This window comes from Hyperoodon ampullatus, assembly GCF_949752795.1.
Source record: "Hyperoodon ampullatus genome assembly, chromosome: 14".
NCBI lineage: Eukaryota > Metazoa > Chordata > Mammalia > Artiodactyla > Ziphiidae > Hyperoodon > Hyperoodon ampullatus.
The window spans coordinates 61979614-62000932 of NC_136927.1; the positions used below are offsets into that span (position 1 = coordinate 61979614).

General features: G+C 49.0%; 1 protein-coding gene across 2 annotated transcripts in view; it reads right to left on the reverse strand.

Annotated features, from left to right (window-relative positions):
- The window catches only part of BCL2L1 (BCL2 like 1), a gene marked incomplete at both ends in the record, with an annotated part of 48327 nt that extends 30248 nt beyond the window's left edge, over positions 1 to 18079 (reverse strand). Inside the window, one exon of one of the 2 annotated variants that reach the window (XM_079718690.1) lies at positions 17705 to 18079. In XM_079718690.1, coding sequence (XP_079574816.1) covers positions 17705 to 18079 — 375 coding nt within the window. Of the gene's footprint in view, positions 1 to 17515 lie in introns of both variants that reach the window. The other variant, XM_079718689.1, reaches the window with a different exon arrangement.
- Between the last annotated feature and the right edge of the window lie 3240 nt (positions 18080 to 21319).

Below are 21319 nucleotides of genomic sequence, written 5' to 3' on the forward strand. Positions count from 1 at the left end.
ATTTATTTATTTTTGGCTGCATTGGGTCTTTGTTGCTGCACGTGGGCTTTCTCTAGTTGCGGCGAGCAGGGGCTACTCTTTGTTGCGGTGCACAGGCTTCTCACTGCGGTGGCCTCTCTTGTTGTGGGGCATAGGCTGTAGGCGTGCGGGCTCAGTAGTTGTGGCTCGCGGGCTCTAGAGCGCAGGCTCAGTAGTGGTGCACCGGCTTAGTTGCTCTGCAGCATGTGGGATCTTCCTGAACCAGGGTTCGAACCTGTGTCCCCTGCATTGGCAGGTGGATTCTTAACCACCGTGCCACCAGGGAAGCTCCCAAAAGACTCTCTTTGAAACAAAGTTGGCTGTGTCCCGAAAGGGTTGTGGGGGTGGGCCAGGCTCCTCCCTGCTGCACTGGCCCCTCTGGTGAAGGAGGAGGAAGATCATCATGCTGTCTCAGCCCAGGAGCCCAGGTATGAGGCAGTGAGGGAGCCAACAAATCCTGGACTATCACATGCAGTCTGGGACAATCCCAAGGTCATGTGTGTGACTGGCTTTTTAAAACTCCATCATTTTCACGTATCTGGGCATAATTTACTTATCAATCATAAAGAATGATAGAAAAGCTTTGCTCAGTTCAACGGGACCTCCATGCTATTTGCTTCTGTGAATTAAGCTTATCCATCTTATCATCTTCTTATCCGTACTTTCCTTTCCCTTGACTCCCCCTGCTATTTTATCCTTTTGATCATATGAATTTTCCTAAGTTGCCTCCAACTCTTTGTAAAACAGAGTGAGGCTCCAATAAAATATGGGTTGGTCCAGTTCTCTTTTAAATGCTACAAATGGTGTACAAAAATGATGTCCCAAACAATTCATTATAACAAAGATAAGTGCCAAAAATAATGCATGTGGATCACTAAGTATAGTACATGGCACTTAGCATTCAAAAGGTTAAGTTGAAAGAACACTCACAATTCTTACTAGCTTCTCTGGGCTGACTCAGTTTTCTCATGTGTAAAATAAAAACAACGTCTTAGGTTTATTCATTTGTTCAATCATTCATTCCAAAATCATTCACTGAATGTTTACTACCGATAAGGAACAGTTTTAGGTATTAGAGATAAAATGATGAGCCATCTAAAGTCCTTATAATCATGGGGCTTATATTCTAGTAGAAGAGTGACAAAAACCAAATAAACAAACAAAAAGAAAATTTCAGATAGAGGTTGGTGCTGCGACAAAAATACAAGAAAGTAAAAGACTAGAGAGTGATTTAGAAGTACCTTGGCTACTTTAGACCAAAGGTCAAAGAGAACCTCTCAGAGAAGGTGACCTGGGAGCTGAGTCAACTGAAAGAACCAGCAAGGCCAACACCGAGGGCAGAGCACCCCAGGCAGAGGGAATGGCAACTACACAGACCCTCAGGCAGGGGCAAGTGAGCAGGAACCAGGAACAGCAGGAGCCCCGAGCCATGAGCGCAGAGAGGGAAGGGGGAGTGCTGAAGGATGGAGAGGCAGCCAGTACCAGATCATGCAGGCCTTAGAGGCCTCGGTAAGGACTGGGTTTTATTCCAATTGGGTGGAGGATTGTAAGCAAGAATGTGCCAAGATCTGAACTGGTTTTCAAAAGACCACCCTGTCTGCAGTGTTGGGGCAGAAATGATTTTTTAAGGTCCCTTCTTAGCTCCAAATAGCTGACTTTTCCTCCTGTCATTATTCTAGGCTCCCACAAACTGGCTGCCAGAGCAAGAAAGATGCATCCTCCTCAATAAAGAGAGAGCAAAGAGAAGGAGCAGTTTCTATCCTGGGGAAGAGGCAAGGAATCTGTGTCACCTTGTTCTGCAGGAGATGGAGGGAGTGGCCCCATCAGGGAGGGGTGGGAATCCCAGCTTGGAAAACATCCCCAAGCCACCTGTATTGTTTCTGCCTCCTGTGTGGAAGTTTCTGCCATGACACAGTGCTCTGGAATGCTCTCCCCACCCCCACCCCCACACCCAATCTTCCGTTTACAGAGGCAGAGTTGTACTTTGCATTCCTCTCAGGATTTAGCTCAAATCTAGCCTACAGGAAATGGTCGATAAAGAGCTACTGACTGATTAATGAAGAGAGGGAATATTCTCAGCCATTAGGCAAATATTAATGAGTACTATGAGTACTATGTTGGTCTCTGGGGATACAAGGTGATTAAGATGGGTTTCTTGCCTTCACTGAGCTCAGAAGTCAGCAGATAGACCAAAAACCACAGACAGCTACAATGCTGGGTATAAGAGTAAACAGCAGCAACATTTACCAGGCCCTCTTTATCCACAGGTAGAACACTGTGGGCTTTAGAGCCAGACTAAGGTTCAAATCACAACTTTACACCACTTACCAACCTAGCATCTTTGTACAAATTCCTTAACTTCCCTATGCTTCACTTTTCTCCCCTGTAAAATGAGAATTATAGTAAGAATGCCTGCCTCAATGGTACTGTTTTGAGAATCCAATGAATTAACACATATGAAATACTTAAGGGTAAGTGCTCTATAAATGTTAGCTATTATTAAAATTACTATAACATCTGTGCCAAGCTCGACATGTATGATCTCATTTCATCCTTACAAAAACCCTACAAGGCAGGTATTACCATCTCCATTTTTGAGATAGGGGAGCTGAGGCTCAGAAAGGGGGAGGAATGAGCCCAAGATCAAACAGCTGGTACGTGATGGAGCCAGATTCAAACTCAGCTCTGTCCCACTCCAGAGGCCGTACTTGCAATAATGAAATGATCCCATTCTCTTCAGAAGCTCACAGCACAGTGCCCCAAACACAGCAGAGGCCCCGTAAAGGGAGCTACGGTATTATTCCACTGTTCCTGGAGATCTTCCAGTAGTAGGTGCTGTGGAGCCTAGAGGAAGCACCTCTTTTACCCTGAAGGGGTCTGAGAAGGGCTCAAAGCAAACTGACCTGGGTGCCAACTGCAGGCTTTGCTATGGGTTCTCCTCACTGAAGCGTGGTCTACTAATTTGGAACCCTACCTTCCACCACTAAATCAGACCCAGAAACTGCTCCCAGGTGCCTGGACACCTGCATGGACAGGCAGGCAGTTTCCTCTGGGCTGACTTCTTGTCTGGCTCTACACATCTCTCAGTTTCATCACTTAGCCACCAGCCTGGGGCCTCTTGCCTGCACCTGCTGCTGGACCCAGTCCCAGGGGACCCTGCCCAAAGGGCCATTTCTGAGCGACTCCCTGGAGACTTCCTTGATATGGTAACCCCTAGGGTTCCATATGAATGTGGGTGCTGTGAGCAAAGGGAAATTTTTCTCACTGAGTAGTAGATGGAGCGTGGGTAGAACAAGGGGTGGTTGTTCTTGTTTTGAATCAGAGGTGAGTGTGGGGTGAGGCCCACTGTGCCTCCCAGTTTTATATTTAAGCAGCACTGATTCTGGCCGGTCAGAGCTCCCACTCAGCAGTCTGTGGAGCCTAGAGGTGGGTGAGGACATCCGGGGGTGAGGAGTTAATAGTCATCTCTACTTCCCATTTGAGTCTTACTCATAGATCTGGCCTTGCCGAGTAATTAGACTGCAAAAGGCATCCAATGGCTGAATTAATGAATGACCAAACCTCACAGTGAGAGGAAAGGGAAAGACCCAGCATTTGGTAAAGGACCCAGCTTTTACTCCATACCAGGCTCTGTGCTGGGGCACTTTACATACACCGTTCATCATTATAATGTTCATTAACTTGGACACTAAACACTCAGCCACCAAGTGCTAGGCACAAGAATAGCTGATGGCAGTGAATGAGATGCAGTTTCTACCTTCAATAAGCTCAGAGCACCTTGCTTAGTCTTTCTCCCAACAATCCTATGAAATGATTATTATTTCCATTTTATAGATGTTCAGGCTTAGAGAAGTAAAGTAACCTGTCCAAATTCATGAAGCTAGATAAGTGAGAGAGCTAGGATATTGCTTCCACTCAAAAAGTGCTTGTTGGTTGAATGAATTAATGAGTGAAAGAATGAATGAAAGAATGAAAGACATAGGGTTCTGACCTCAGTCAAGGAGCAGCAACAAGACCAAACATTTATAGTTCTCAAAGTGCTTTTTCATCTATCATCTCCTTGGGCCTCTCAGATAGCCCATGAGGGAGGCAAGGCGGGTGTTATCTTTCTTCAGCAGATGAGGCAACAGGCTTACAGCCACACAGCAAACAAGGAGTGGGGCCATCCTGGAAAACTCCAGAGTCCCCACGGCACCTTGTTTAATCATTCAGATGCATGTCAAGCAGCTACTATATGCTAGGCATGCTCCTACGCTCTTTAAATATTCAACTCATTAAGTCTTCCACTCAGTCAACAAATAATGATTCAATGTCTTCTATGTTCCAGGTTCTGTGGCAGGATCTAGGGATAGAGCAGCGAATAAAGCAGAGGAGGAGATCCCTGCCTTCCTGGAGGCACTTGGCAAAGTGTCGAAGAAAATATGCCCCATCACCAAATGCCCAGCCAGCAACCATGGCCAAACCCCCACTGTACAGCATGATTTGGGGCCCTTGTGGAGGAGGTGGGGGACAAGGTTATGAGCTACAGCCCCCAGCTTCAGGAGTCTTAAAATCTCCAAGCTCTTGGTTCAAAGGATATCCATATACTCTGTCAGCCTAAAAGTCTGCTCTTGGAGTGTAGCCTCGATAGTGATCACAGCTTCTTGATCACCTGTGAAGGCAATCTGCTAATAACAGCTGTAATAGTAGCTGTCATACTGAGTAATTACATATGCCAGGCTCCAAGATAAATGTTCCATGTATCTTACCACTTATTTTTATGATCAAAAGAGTCTTTCAAGAAAAGTACTGCATTATTTTCGTCTTTTAACAGATGAGGAAACTAAGGCTGAGAGAGATTAAGCAATTTGTCCAAGGTTATCTACAGAGCAAGTAGGATTCAGCACTGGTTTGTCAAATTTTGTATCTGGCTCTGAACAGTGATGGCATTTCTCCCAGGGAGGCACTGGAGATGCAAACATCAAGAATACCAAGAGCAGCTGCTTCCTGGGAGGACTGGGACCTCCAGAGCCCCCAACAGATTCTTCCTCCCCCACTTTTATCAGGTCTGAACATCAGACAGAGAGGGAAAGGTTAAGTAAGCTCAAGCTATCCCTAGGGCAACGGGACTCTCTCCCTCTCTGCTGAACCTCCAGGGAAGAAGTCTGTGACCTTCATTTGCCACCCCCCCCCCCCATAAGAGAGACAGAAGGAAGGAGGGGATAGGGGCAGGGGAGTCTTTTCCCTGGGCTGGGGAGGGGTGGGGCACACCAGGGAAGAAGGGAAAAAGCATGACTGCTTCTTTCCTCTCTTGGACAAGAAGCCCGTACATGTGACGTGGTGTGTGTCCTGCACATGGAAGCCCCACAGGGGAATGCCAGGGTACCTTTTGGACCCAAGAAGACTCAGAGAGGAGAGACTGGCACAGCCCTGAACTGCAAGCTGAGCTAACAATTTCTAAGCATTGTAACTAGGTCATCAGGTTCCTGGAGAAGCCAGCTGTGTCTGGGGATGGGGGATGGGGAGGGAAATTTTGCAGTTTACCAAGATCCCTACTTCCCTTCAGGCCCCGCCCTCCCCGAAATCTGCACCTGCTCCCAAACTGACCCCTCCCCCTAGCTGGGCCCAGCTGTCAACGGCTCCCAATGCCCCACCGCTGCCTTCCATGGGCCGGAACTATGGGGGCCTCTTGGGACAGGAGGTACCTTATTGCCACCTTAGCCCTTCGGAAAGGGAGCTGTGGGGCAGGGAAGGAGTGGCCTCTCCTGGGGGGTATTTCTTACTCCATGAGGGCAGCAAGAAAGCTGGGTCCCTTTGGGCCTGCCCAGGGTACCTTCCTGGCATTGTTGCCACAGGTGGCAGGAGACAGATGATGTTTCCCCTGCTGAGACCAGAGTTGCCAAAAGGCTTCAATCAAGCCTTTGAATCTGCACCTGGCCTGGAGCCCCAAAATAACAACCACGGCAACCTACCTGATCCACAGGTCGCAGGTGCATCTGGCTTTTTTCTCCCTGCTGAGCCCTGGCTGGCAAGGGATTCTCTCTGCCAGCGATAACTAGAGACCTGGCTGCATGGCTCTGGTGTTGGGCCTCTCCCCATTGGGCCCACCTCTACCAGCAACTATCCCCATCCCTCTGCCCAGGGGCCTCCACCATCAGTCACCATTCCCTTCTCCCTGACCAGCTTTACTGACAGCCCAGACCCTCTGCTGCCAGACTGCCTCTTCACCGTCTCCCAAATGCTTCATACACACTCCACCCTCCAGCTCTGTCTGGATCTTTCTTACCTATCAAGGCTGCCCTTGCCACATTCGTTTCACCTACTGAAAGCCTTCTTGGTCCACATTTTCCTAGTAGGTAGTAATGATGCCTGACACCGACTGAGCATACTGTATTCAGGCACTGTGCTAGGTAGGCTACAGAGTCACTCACTCATTCAGCAAGTATTCGCCGAGTGGATCCCATGTGCCAAGCACTCTGCTAGATGCTGGGGATGAAGGAAACTTGAAACAAACCCCCTACACTCCGGGAGCTTAGTTTTTACAAGAGGAGTCAGGCAGTAAAGAGGTAAACAAAGGTGGCCTCTTTACTCTTTAGGAGAGGTGATATTTGAGTTGTGACCTAAATGCTAAGACAGCCCTGATCAGATCTAGGGGAAGAGTGATCCAGGCAAGCCTATGACAAAGAGATTACTACCACTATCTTCATTAAGGGATGATTACTACCTTCATTTTACAGATGAGAAAACTAAGGACTCGGTGTGAACTGCACAAAGGCACACTGCTGAGAAAGCTATTATTCAAGGCTCTAGTGACCTTTCTCCTTCCTGACACTAGGGTTTGGGTTGGTAATGCAGTTGGTGAGGGAGAAGGTACATGGGGTGATGCAGGCTGAGGGTGGAGGTCCCTGGACCAAGCCACCAATTGAGTAGCTAGCTGATGGTGGAAGTGGGCTGGTTTGGCAGGGGTCCAGGGCACCTGTGGGATGCAGCCAGGGGGTCTGTCCTCTTCCATTTCTGGAGTCTACAATACAGATTTGGCACAGTTTGCCTGGAGCCATTCACCAAGGGCTGTGAGTCTATTCCTACTGCTTTAAATGAGTTTGCTTCCTTAAGGACAGAGACATTTTTGTAGCTTAACCTGCATCTAATAATAACAACCCTTCATGTTCATTGAGCAGATCCTGGCTGAGCCCTTGCCCAACCCCAGGTCCTGTGCCAGGTACTCAGGGTAAAGTAAGCCAGTCCAGGCCTGCAAAGAAGCAATGATGCTGTGCCTTGAGGGTAGGCTTTGGCATGAGATAACAGCTGGGGGCAAGACCCAGCTCTGCCTCTTACAAGGTGTGGTGCTGTGGAAATGTTATAAAGCCTCTTGAAGCTCTGGATTCTCCATCTTCACACCAAAGCAGTTGTGAAGACCAAACAAGATGATTATGTCAGGGGCATAAACATAGCACCTGGCACAGAGCAAGCACTCAACACATAGCACCTGTCATTATTACTAAAAAAACACTTTTGCATTTCACTTTCTCATTTGAGCCTCGCTTACTCTGGTAGGCTGGTACTATTCTCTCAGATTTATGGATGAGAATTTAAAGCTGATTTGTCTAGTGCTACGCCACCAGCAAGAAATTAAGCTAAGTTTCAAATCTGAGTGCAGAGTTTTATCTATGGGTATGTAGAAAGTGATCAATACATACTACCATGACCCTTGCCTCGTGTGTCTGGGAGCTGAGGGAACGGATGGGTGATGCACACAGCCTGACTCAGATGGCAGAAAGACACCAGCAAGGCCCAAGGTGTGGGGCATGGAAACAGACCATTGAGGGATGGAACCCGGTCCCCCTCACTGCAGTACCCACAGTATCCCCAGCCCTTAGCGCAAATAAAGTATTCACCAGTATTTGCTGATTTAACAAATGAAACAAAACTCTGAAGACAGGGCTTCCCTGGTGGCGCAGTGGTTGAGAGTCCGCCTGCCGATGCAGGGGACACGGGTTCGTGCCCCAGTCCGGGAAGATCCCACATGCCGCGGAGCAGCTGGGCCCCTGAGCCATGACTGCTGGGCCTGCGCGTCCGGAGCCTGTGCTCCACACGGGAGAGGCCACAACAGTGAGAGGCCCACGTACCGCAAAAAAAAAAAAAAAAAAAAAAAAAAAAAACTCTGAAGACAGCTCCAAGCAATGAATCCCACTTTAGGGAAGGCAGGCAACATCGATAACACTGAGTTAAAAGCTAGAATTCTAAGCCATTTACTGTGGGACTAAGGCCCCTTGCCTTAGTTTCCTCCCTGAAATGGGACTGAACATACCCACCTCACTGTGAAATCATGTATACAAAGAAGTCTGGTAAGTTATAAAGTGTTATCATGCATATAAAAGCAATTATCATCAGGCTACAGACCACTAAGGCAATGAAGTGTTGTGAAGACAAGCACCTCAGGTTTGAAGCCCGGGTCGTCCTGGCACTAGCCTGTGTGGCCCTGAGCAGGTCACTTTTCTCTGAGTCTCAGTCTTCTCAACTATAAAATGAAGATGACACCACCTACCTTGTAGGGTTTTTTAAGATGGCTTAGAGATAAAGAACACAGGCTTGGAGTTAGACAAACTTGGTTTCAAATCCTGACTCTGCTTCCCACTAACTGGGTCCCCCCACATCTCACTGTCCTATAATGCTGAGGTTGTTGGACAGTAACACAGAGATGAAATTGGTGAAAGCCCTGTCACACAGTGAGCACTGAATAAATGTCAACAATCATTTAGACACTGGTACAGTCAGGAGAGGGGGCAAGGTGTAGTGTTTAAAAGTGGGAGCTTGGAAGCTACCCTCACAGGCTTTGCCACTTACTAAGTATGCTACCCTTCATAAGTTCCTTAACATCTCTGTACCTCAGTTTCCTCACTTGTAAAATAGGGATAATAATAGTAGCAACTTCAGAGTGTTGCTCTGCGAATGGAATAAATTTATACATGTAAAGCATTTTGAACAACGCCTGGCATAGAATAAGCACTTGATAAATGTTAGGTGCTATTAATAGTAACATTAACAATGATATTAATCACCAAGTGGAATAAGAGGGAGGGACTGTGTAACCCTGGGACATGGGTAGCCCATGGAAGAATTCTAGGGAAGTCCCTGGGCAGCTGTTTGTAGCCAAGTTCTCAGCCTCTGGGAGAAAGACACTTCTATGGAGAGGACATGAAGCTGGGGGCTCCTGAGCAAAAATCTCAGTCCCGATGACCAGGAGGCCAGTCTCTGGGGAGGCAAGTCAGGCTCCTTGGAAGGACATAGTGTTCCTGGCCCCGCCTGACTCAGGGGAACAAAGGCACGTGTGTGGCCAGGGAGGAGGGAGGGGAATGTTTCCCTTTCAAGAGCGGAACAAAGGATCTGAGGCATAGTTGAGTGCGTTCCAATCCCCTCCCAGGCTAGCTCCCATTCCTCAGATGATTGTCCAACAAGGTTTTCAACCTTCTAGCTTCCTCCTGAAAGGTGACCTCGGGGAGGGAGTGGCAGGCTCCACTTCACTCTTCTCTCTGTCATCGGTCTCCATGAGGCAGGATTTCTACGTGCCAACCTCTAAGACCTCTCTTAGGAGTCCCAGGCCTGTGCGGGGTGTGGGGTGGGGACCCCGGGGGAACCCACGGTTAATGGATGACACAAGGCACTGCAAGCGACAGGTTTAATGTCCCTCTAGGGGGAGTCCAAGACTAAAACTGCTACTCAGTGTGGAGCCAGGAGAGAACCCAGGAGTTCTGACCAACCCCCAGTGTGGGGTGGGTGGAAAACTCTGAACAGAACTCAGTGGAAATGCATTTTCTAAACCTTAAAGGGATGATCACAGGCTGGAGAGAGAAGCTAGGTGAAGGGTGAAGGGGGAGGAAGCAAAGAAAGTAACTGACAAGAGGAAAGGGAGAGACATGGCCAAAAAAAGGAGTTTGTGTGAGCGGGGAGCCTTTAGGGATATTACTTTCCAATTTCCACACTCTAGCCAGCAAGAATCTGACTGCAGGGCTGGGACAGGAAGCAGTCCATGGAAGTCATTGCAATGGCATTTCCTGAAGAGTGAGAGAAAAACCTCTAGTTCCGAGGGGAGCTCTGGAGTCTGCCCAAAAAGCCCTGTAGCTTGGAGCTAGCCTTAAGGCTCCGGCTTGGCCTGAGAGTCTCATCAGGGATGAAACCAAGTAGCAGAAGGTCCCAAAGGCAGTTTCTTTCTGCAAAAACACTATTTACAAAAATCAATATGTAATAAACGGGAAGCCAGATAATGTGACTGAAGGAGCCCTTGGTTGTGGCTGCTGGTTGCTGCTGATACTGACAGTCACTATTCTGAGAGCCTTTCGACATGAATTAACTCACTGAATCTTCAGAGCAAAGGGCTATTATTATAGCCATTTACAAGTTAAAAGACTTGCCCAAGGTCACACATGACATAAGTGGTCTAGTCCAGATTTGAAAGCCCAAAACCTGCATCTTCCTCCTGATGTAACCTTGGGCAAGTCACTTCATCTTTCTCAGCCTGATTTCTCTCTGCTCACCTCCCTGGGTGGTTGGTTATAAGCATCAGAAAGGCAAGGTAGGGGGAATTCCCTGGCAGTCGGTGGTTAGGACTCCCACTGCAGGGGCACAGGTTCGATCCCTCATCAGGGAACTAAGATCCTGCATGCTGCATGGCCAAAAAAATACAAAGTATCTGGGAACACTGGAACCACAGTCCCTCGGAAATAATGAGCAGAACTCACTCCATTAAAAAAAATAATAAAAAATTAAAAAAAAATTTAAAGGCAAGGTGGATATGAAAGTGCTTTCTAAACTGTAAAGTGCTACATAAACGTGAAGTAGAAATATTGTGGGGTCAGTGATAAACTACCCTACATTAACACTGGGATTAGTTAATTTTTAGCAATTAAAGTGCTGCAGCTGTTGATAGGAAAGAGCCATCCTAAAGCATAACTATCGTGAAATATGCCATAATGATGGAATCCACAAGGCCTAGGGTCATGAGAAGCAGGATTCCTAGACTCAACTTCAATCCTCCATCTTACAGATGGGGAAACTGGGGCCTAGGGGTAAAATGACTTGGCCAAAGTGAGACAGTGAGTCAAGGCAGATTTGAGACTAGAACTGGGATCCTGACTAAGACCAGTGCTTGACGACCATGCAGAGGAACGCTATGGAGCTCCTGGCAGGACAGGAACACTGCTAGGGCCTGCCTGCCCTAAGGATGTGCCCAAAGGTTACTACGAAGTCCAAACAAGGGAGAACAGACGCTGTAGATTCTGTGAATGGGTCTCCGACACGAGTTCTGTGGCAAAGATGATCAGAATTATGATACCAACCCGTGCCGGGCTCTATGCATCTCAGGCAGATCTCGTTAGGTCTTTGCCATGGACTTGTGAGGCAGGTAATATTTGCCCCAAGGTTCAGAGAGTTCAAGGAGCTTGCCCCCAAGGTCACAGAGCTAGACATGGGTGATGTGGGACCTCAACCCAGACATGGTGCAGTTATTCACACAGAAATAGCGCTAGAGTGGAGGAGGACCATTCAGGACACCACATTTGAAGAGACTATCCCAGAAGAACATCTAGCTTATTTAGCCCTGATTCTATGATCTCCAAGTGGTTAAAAAATGTGGCTTTCAAGGTGGCCAGACCCATCAATATGCCATGTGCAAGCCTGGTCTTGGTCCCTTTTCACCATTTCCACCTCTACCTCCTGATCCAAGCCACTCTTCTTTCTCACTTGACAGCTTTCACCAGCCTCTTCACTGGGCTCCTGGCTGCCACTCTTGCAGAATTCAGATCATTTCACCCCTGCTTCTAATCTTCTCCTGGCCTCTCTCTCATTCTACCAAAGCCAAGTCCTCACCATCACCTGTAAAGGGCCATGTGATTGGGCCCCTGGCTACCTCTCCCCCCTCAATCCCAACCACTCTCCCCTCTCACCTCCTACCGCTCTCTTACTGTTTCTTCTCCAGCTACACTGACCTTCTTGCTCATCCTTGAGCATGCCAAGCACACTCCCTCCTGAGTCCATCCCTCTGCTTATAACACTCTTTCTACAGGTACCCACATCGACCACCACCTTACCTTCTTCAGGCCTTGGCTCAAATATTACCTTCTGGTGATGCCTTCTCTATGCACTCTTTTAAAATTGCAGCCTTACCTCCTTTGCTAGGCATGCCCTATGCCTCAATGTGCTTCATTTTCTTCATAGCACTTAGTATCACCTGATACATGTTATGTATATATGTAATTACACGCTGTCTGTTTCTCCCCACTAGAATGTAAGCTCCACAATGCAGAAACTTAATTTTATTTAATGCTGTACTGCTAGTGCCTAGGACAGCCTGACACACAGTAGGAGCTCAATTAATATTATCTGAATCAATGAATGAATGTTTAGGGACTTCCCTGGTGGCACAGTGGTTGAGAATCTGCCTGCCAATACAGGGGACACGGGTTCGAGCCCTGGTCCAGGAAGATCCCACGTGCCACGGAGCAAGTAAGCCCGTGTGCCACAACTATTGAGCCTGTGCTCTAGAGCCCGTGAGCCACAACTACTGAAGCCCGCACGCCTAGAGCCTGTGCCCCGCAACAAGAGGAGCCACCATAGTGAGAAGCCCGCGCACCCAATGAAAAGTAGCCCCTGCTCTCCACAACTAGAGAAGCCCACGCGCAGCAACGAAGACTCAACGCAGCCAAAAATAAATTTAAAAAAAAATGAATGAATGATTAGATAAAGGGCAATTCCTATTACTATTATTCTGGTTTGATAAGTGTCTGTTTCTTCAGAAATTTAGAAGGCTTCTCTTTCATTAGGTACCTGCTACGCCTAAGACCTCTGCTCAGTGCTGACTAAACAAGTATGGACAAGATGTAGACTCCACCCTCAGGAAGTTCCTAAACCTGCTAGAGGTATGGTAGTGTTAGATGTCTTCTTTATACTAATTTAAACTCTACCACTGTGATTTACCTATCCAAGTTCTTCTGGCTACTATACCAATAAAAAGGCTTAGCCCCTCTTCCTGCAGATATTTGAAACCAGTGACCGTGGTCTCCTGGGTCTTCTCTTCCCCAGGCTAAACAAAAAGACCCAGTGGGATTGTCTGACTCAGATCTGCCAACTGGGAACGGGGAAGACAGATTGTCGGCTGGAGAGACAGAAGAGAAGCGGATCCAGGAGCAGAGTGGCTCCTTCAAAGAAAAGAGAGGGAGTCCTTGGGGAGGAACTCCATGGAATTAGGTTGAAGGTTGGGGGTGGGGACAGAGCCCTGCTCATTAGGTAGTAGGAGATTATGTTTCTGTAGAAGAGCAGCTCACTGGGAATTACCCCTAAATCTATCCATGCTAAACCCAGACAAAACCATGGCTGCTAAAATAAAGCCCTGTAATGGAAGGCTGAGGGCACTGGAAAAACCAGGGAGGACGCTCAAGCCACTGGCCTCAGGACAGATACCTGCTGGGGAAGGGACAAGTAACAAATGCTGCTTCCTGTAGCCCAGAGAAATCTGGTGACTACCCACACAAAAGCCAAGAAAACCCTCTAGTTCCGTTGGGGCCCCCTGAAAAAATACTTGGGTATTTTCTACCAGAAGCTGAAGGGCTCTGTGGGGCTACTGGGGAAATCAGTCTCAGGAAGCCTGGAAAACCCTGTGATGGTGATGGTGTTTTAAGGGCAACTTCAAATGTACATCCAGAAGAACCGGGTGTTTTGAGGGGGAGCTCCTGAGACACTTCTACCTCACTTTGGGACCTGAATGAGATTACTAAAAATTTCCACGTTTGGGGTTTCTAATGGGGTTTCCCCAAGAAAACCACAGAATTGTGAACAGCTGCTGAGATCTGCAAAAGTCGCTGAGGTGCTTCAGTGAAGCATATATCAGTGCCAAAGAAGACAGAACAGGCAAGAAGAAACCTACAGAAACTAGAAGACCACAGAGCTATGCAGCCTGGGAAAGGCCAAATTATGGTTTCTCCGCTCCCCCCGCCCCGCCCCGAACAACTGTTCATTGCTTTCAACAATGGTGTTTCCATCAAGCTAAAGGGTTTCCCAGGGACAGTGATAACAAAATGACCTGGCCCACCTGGGTCCCCACCACATAACTGTCCACATTCCCATTGGAAAGCCCCAGAAACACTCTGTCCCTATCATTCTAGTGAACATCTCAGCGGCTGGCTTTGTTTCTCAAGAAACTCTGGGGGCAAAGTTCAGTTTTCATAGGCAGATAGCCCATTCATTAAAAGAGGTGCCTCCATCCTACAGTTAAGGCCCAAAGACAGCCTTTGTTCTAGATCCTTTACTAGAGTCAAGCTATGGTGGCTCTCATTATTTCATTTTACACGTGGGAGAGATGGATGGACAAGAGAGATAAACAGGTTCAGCATCTTGGCAGGTGACTCCAGGTAGGCGGTGGTGTGGTCATATGTGTGGAATTCCAGTCCTTGGAGCATCACCCACAATTAAGTAGACATACCTGGAGCAGGCCATCTTCTCCCTTTATGCACACAATTCTTACCTACTGGTAGGGCTTGAGAAAGTTTTAACAATGAAAAATTAACAAGAAGCCCACTCTCACTGGGCAAAACCCTGATACCCACTTGAGTTTTACCAGTGCCAGAATGTGTGGAGGCTACACACATGCCTTTGGCAGCCCGCTACTGCCAACAAAGGTGCTGTTCTTCCTGCAACGCCTGAACAAGGCCAGCACCACAGACTTGAGTGAGCACCTCCACAGGCATGTTGTGCTTGGCCCTACAGCACCTCTGGCTCACATTATTACTCCTAGGACAACCTGAAATGGAGGGAAAGAGTTTAGGCTTTGGAGTCAGGCCCACCTAGGTGTAAGTTCTCACTGAGTCACTTAACTGGCTGAGGAATACCTGGGGCCAGTCACTTAGCTACCAGGAGCTTCATATGTAAACTGGGAATAAACCCACCTACCTTAGAAGGTTACTGTGTGGAGTACATGAAATAGCATGTCATTTCCATGAAAGAAAGTACCATGTTTTGCTTATGGCCAGCACCTAGCACATGCCTGCCTCATAGTAGATGCTCAGTGAATTTTGGTTGCATAAGTAAAACACCTAACATAATGCCTCATGCATAAAATGTACTCTGTAAAGGCTCATTTCCTTTTCCTTTCCTGTAGGGATGCTAAATTTAGAGCATATCCTAGGGTGGAATGGCCCGTAACTCCTACACTCATGGATCCCCCAGCCACAGCCTCCAGGAAGGTTATGAGATGCCACTGCAGTAGCCAGTCGGTAAGTCAAACAGGATGGTCCCTGAGAGGGGCGTGGGCGGGTACCTTCTACCCAAAGGATCCCATGTCACATGTTCTTTACCTCCTGGCCTCAGGGAGAATGCGTGCCCAGAAATGGTTCTGACATAACTGGCTCTTCTGCACACATCCCCTCTGTTCACCAAGAGGAAGTAACATATGGTATGCTGTCCAACGGGCTCTGATAATTCTTGAGCAAAGAGACAGAAGATGGAATTTCAATCCAGTGGTGATCTAACGAACTTGCCCAGTGCTGCTGTGTCTAAAACCTCTTTCTACGTGCAATACTGGGTGACTAGCAATTCTCTGGTCCTCTCAGAGGCTGTCTGGCAGGCCAGGAACCTCTCCCACATTGCCTTTTGTTAATAGCTGGCAACAACCCACCTGTATTAGGACCACCGGCCAAAGACAACAGTCAGGCAAAGTGGGCAAATGGCCCAAGTCTCTACTTGGAGATGCCTCAGAGGGTGTGTCAGAAATGCTGGAATCCTGTCCCTCCTGTAATAAGTTAAACAAATACTTGCCCCCAAAGAGAATCAAAGCAGGAGGGAATAAGAGAGGTCATCCCACAAACCAACAGGAACTATTTAATCATTTATCCCCCCAGGGAGTTCATTTACAGAAAAGCTTTCAAGTCTGGTCAGCCTTAGCTAAAGAAAGCCCTCCACCTTTACCTTCCGCAACCCCACCCCAGTCTTCGGACCTCTACTGACTTGACCCCTTTGCCTTTTACAAGAACTGGCACTAGGAAGAGTTGATGAAGTTGCAAAGAAATGGGAAATAAGACAGGGGGTGGGGTTCCAGGAGGTCCCTTGCTCTGTGGTAAACTGAAGTGCCTACCACACCCTAGGCCCAGCCTCTGGATAATTGCATTCTTAACATTCCTGTGTCCATGATGCATGGCCCTTTCCACCTCAGCTCCTTCAATCAATGACTTATTTTCCACAGGCTGCTTGATTTTCTGGGTTTTCTGAGGGGACAAAATACCTCTCATAAGCCCTGCCCCTCCCCGAGGCAGGGAGATAAGCAAGGAGATAGAACTGAGCTCACTGCAGAAAAGCAAAAACTGCCTACAATGACCACCAGTAAAGAATCTCTCACCACTAGCTCATCCTGACTTGGTGACGGGCAAGGGAATTCTCTTTCCTGGCAAAGGAACGAGGCACAACTGCTGGGCCCAGAAAGTGTACCTGGGACCAACGACAACTACTACAGCAAACTTGCTGGTGTCCATCACTGTGCTCACATTAGCTCCAAGGACTGCAAGGCAAGGAGGGCTTGCCACATTCTTTTAGTGGAAGAAGCTGAGGCTCAAGGTAAACTGGCCTGTCCAAGGTCACACGGCTAGTTACGTGACAGGGCTGGAACTCACACCTGTGTCAGTTTGATTCTGAAGTCTGTCACTGAATCTCAGTGTTCCAAGGAGCCCAACAGACCAGGTTCTTGCTTTGCCAGCAAACAGTGCTCAGTGAAGAGGCCCCAGGGCCCCGGCCGGAAAGCAACAGGCGTAACAGCTGGAGCTCCCCAACCGACCCCCAGGCAGTGAGGTGCAAAGTCCCTGGGCTTAATGAGTGACACAGCAAGAGCTCCGCAAACTGGCCAACCACACAGAAAGTTGCACACTTTAGAGCCAACGAACATAGGGGCGCAGCACAAACACAACTGGCCCACAGGCACAGCTTACACCCTAAAATCAGACAATCCTCAGCCATCCAAGCCAGTGGGATGCAAAGTCTGGTCATGCAAACTCTAAAATAAAGGGAACTTGATTTGGGGGAGGGAAGCCCGGGGCAGGATTGACATCCCAGGGGAGTAAGATTGAAGGGGCTTGTGGGTCACTGATACTCCCTATCGTCTCCAGGCATTACACTCATCACCCCTTAGCATGGTGAGCCATTATGTCAGCCTGAGGGGAACACTGGACTAACTTCCCACTCTCAAGGGTTTGGGGCCAAATGAACACACAGGCTGTGTTTTCCTCTGCAGAGAAACTGGAACACAAGTATGAAAGAGTATGGTCATGAGGATGACCAGAATGAAGATGTCTGGTCCTTGCAGAACTAGGTCATCTGTATTTCAGAACAGTTAACCTCTTGTGGTGCAATGAGGCCAGTCACGTCTCCTTAGCAAACAACGTCTCCAATAATCACCCAGCACAAGAGAAAGAGACATAGGGGAAAGGCTGTTGGGAATCTGACCAGAGGCCAAGGAAAAGGGACACACAAGGGGCGTGGTCCTTACCCAGCCGCCGTTCTCCTGGATCCAAGGCTCTAGGTGGTCATTCAGGTAAGTGGCCATCCAAGCTGCAATCCGACTCACCAATACCTGCATCTCCTTGTCTACGCTTTCCACGCACAGTGCCCCACCGAAGGAGAAAAAGGCCACAATGCGACCCCAGTTCACCCCATCCCGGAAGAGTTCGTTCACTACCTGCTCAAAGCTCTGATATGCCGTCCCTGGGGTGATGTGGAGCTGGGATGTCAGGTCGCTGAATGCCCGCCGGTACCTCAGTTCAAACTCATCGCCTGCCTCCCTCAGCGCTTGCTTCACCGCTGCCATGGGGATCACCTCCCGGGCATCCAAGCTGCTGCTGTGGCCAGTGGCTCCATTCACCGCAGGGCTGTCTGCCAGGTGCCAGGATGGGTTGCCATTGATGGCACTGGGGGTTTCCATGTCTGATTCAGTCCCTTCTGGGGCCTCAGTTCTGTTCTCGTCCACATCACTAAACTGACTCCAGCTGTATCCTTTCTGGGAAAGCTTGTACGAGAGAAAGTCAACCACCAGCTCCCGATTGCTCTGAGACATTTTTATAGTAGGGATGGGCTCCACCAGTCCATTGTCCAAAACACCTGCTCACTCACTGAGTCTGGTCTCTGCTTAGTGGTTCTCTTCTGAGATCCAAAGCCAAGATAAGGTTCTGAAGGGAGAGAAAGAGCTTCAGGAAAAAAAAATTAATATGCATGCCATTTACCCTACAACATCCCATTCCCCCTCCAGGTACCAGCACTGGGTTCTTTGCGGCTCTTATGAAGGTCTGGGTCTAGCTTCCAAGGGACTTCAATGAAGTCAAATTGAAAGCACCAGTGGGCTCTGAATCATCACACCGGCTTTTTTTTTTTTTTTTTACCTCAACCATCCCATTTTCCCCAAAATGTCTTCCTCAGAAAGTCACCCCAATGGGCAGTCTGCCCCCCAACCCCACCCCCGCACCACCTACATTCAAATGTCTCGGGCAACGGCAGGCAGGTGCAGCCCCCGGAAAATCTTTTGTATCATAGGTCGGGCTAGGAGGTGGCAGCCGGGATGCCGGTAACTCAACCGGCCTCGCGGCGGCTGGCAATAAAAGCAGCTCCGGCTGGAGGGATCATGCGACCCGGCAGACTGAGAGCTCAGAAGGCGACACAGGAATTACGAAGCTCAAGAACCGGCCCCCTCGCTTGCTTCCTCCTCCATCGCCCAGATCGAGGGCGGCCGCTCAGCAGCCGCGGCCTCCAGCCACCCGGGAGCCCAGCCCCCTCGCTCTTGCACGCCCCTTGGCTCTCCGCCTCCTACTGGGAGCCAGGAGAACTCTCTCGGAGATGGCTGGTGTGAGGTTTAGTTTTTGTTTTTTTCTATTTAAGTACCAGCCCAAGGTGAGGCTTCCGAAGAAACCCTGAGGGGACTTCTCAATGGGGCTCAAGGTTTCGATGAGGGGCGGAGAGAGGGAAAAACTGCCTCGGATCTGCGCTCTGACTGTGGAAAGGCCATCCCCGGGCCTTTCTGGGAGGCTGAAAGCCGGGGCCCCCCCAGAAACGCCGCTGGTTTTCTCTGAATTCCCCAAAGGCCCTGGACGTGGCGGTGGCGGTGCGGGATTGCCGGGTCCTCCATTCCCCGCACGGACACAATGGCCGCCGGCGCCCTGCACAAAGACCGGGCGAGGGTGAGGCGCCGGGCCTCTTCTCGTGTCAGAGAGAGGGGTCGAGGCCAGCTCGAGACCCCCCACAGCTGAGACCACGTTTTCCTGGGGACAGGCGGCTTCCTGGCGCCCCCGGGAGGGCTTGGGGGCCGGGGGCTGCACCTCTCCGGAGCCCGGGGTGGGTGGGCTGCGGCCTCGCAGCTTCCTCCGCGCGTTAGGCCGGGTACCCGCCCGGCCACCGCCCCGTTGCTAGGCAACTGCTCTCCCTCAGGGGCGCCCCCTAGACCTTTCTGGGAGGAGGGGTCTCCCCCCGGCGGCCCGCCCCGGCGTAACCAATCAGCGAGCCCAGGTAGCACGCAAGCAGGACGGCGAGGGCTCCCATTGGGCGCAGCGCCTGCCACGCACAGGGGAGGCGGCGCTCTCACCTGCGAGCCCCGCGAACCGTGGGGGGCCACATACCCCCTTCATGGGCCAGGTCGTTTTCGGACGCGAGCGCTCTTCGCGGCCAAGTTCCACGCCGTGGACCTGGGCCGGCCTACCTGGCTGAAGGCTCGCGCTGTCTCTTCCGAACGAGTCGGCCTCAGTTTCCCCTGAAGAGACCGGGAGAACTTGCAAGCTCAGTCACTTCCGGTGCCGCGGCAGCGCGCGCGAGCCCGAGACGCAAGGGGAGTGCGCGCCTTGAGGACCGGCGTCAAGAACTGGGCGAGAGCGCCCCCTTGCGGTAGAGCTGGGGAACCCGGAGACGCAAGAAAAAAAATCAATGTTTACGTTCACATTTCCATTCATTCATTCATTTAGACAGTTACATCCACCCGTCAATTTATATATCGAAAAAGCATCGCGTTGTGGCTAAGAACCTTGTGTCTGGGATTCCAGCTTTGCCGGTTGGGCAAGTTACTCAACTGCTGCGTGCCTCAATTATCCTTAACTGTAAAATGAGTAAAAACCAGCCTCCCTCATTGAGTTATTGTGATGATTAAAAAAGTTGTTATTTGTGAAGTCCCTAGTATATGCTGCATAATTTCTCTCAGCAAATTTTTATTGTTTGGATTGCTGAAGTTAGAGTTAGGAACAAGACAAGACATGGTCCGTGCTTTCATAGAGACTTAAACCCTTGAGATGAAGAGAGACAGTAAACAACTAAGAAAACGAACATGGTAATTTCAAATAATGACTAGTGCTCTTAAGAAAGCAAATAAGGGTATTGTCATAAAGAGGGTGAAGGAAGAGGTGCTCCTTTAGAGTGGGTGGTCAGAGATGTAAGCCTAGTCCTCCCTGCCCAGTGAGGAAGAGAGGCATTTTTTCAACTGTTTCGATTGTTTGTGTAGGGTGCCAGAGACGGCCTCTTTGAAGAGATGACATAGGACCCAAGACCTGAAGTGTAGGAAGATGCCAACTCATCGGAAGAGTTTAGAGAACATCAACCTTGGCAGAGGGACTGGCTTATGCAAAGTGTCCTGAGGCAGTAAGATCTTGGCATGTCCCAGAAACTGAAGGAGAGGCAGTGTGACTGAGGGAGGGCAAATGTGGGTTGAGAGGAGGTTGAAAAGTTGACCATGGAAGTGAGTTAGACTTGATTCTAAACATTCAAAGGTGTTTTATTTTGTGGTAATTTAATTGATTAAAAATAGGATATTAAAAATACACCAAAGAGCATAGAATTAAGTCCTCTTCCCACACCTGCTTTCCAACCCCTAGTTCCCCTCACAGAGGTCATCACTCTTAAGCCCTTTCCTCTGTAGTCTTTCAGAGATGGTCACTGTATTCACAAGCAAATTTATATGTATAAATGTTTTTACACAACCAGTCGCTTGCTATAGACACTTCTACATCTTGCTTTTTTTTGCTGAGCTCTATGTTTTTAGTCGGCCTTCATTTTTTAAATTAACACACAACTTTATAAAGATATGCCATAATTTACTTGCCCAATCCCCTATTTGAGAACACTTAGGTAGTTTCCAGTCCTATCTTATTATAAATAAAACTATAACTTATCCATTTGTTATTTTGCATATGTGGGAGTTTATCTGTTAAGTAAATTCCTGAAAGTGGAATTACCAGTAACTGAGTATATGAATTTGTTTCTTTTTTTTTTTTTTGCGGTACGCGGGCCTCTCACTGCTGTGGCCTCTCCCGTCGCGGAGCACAGG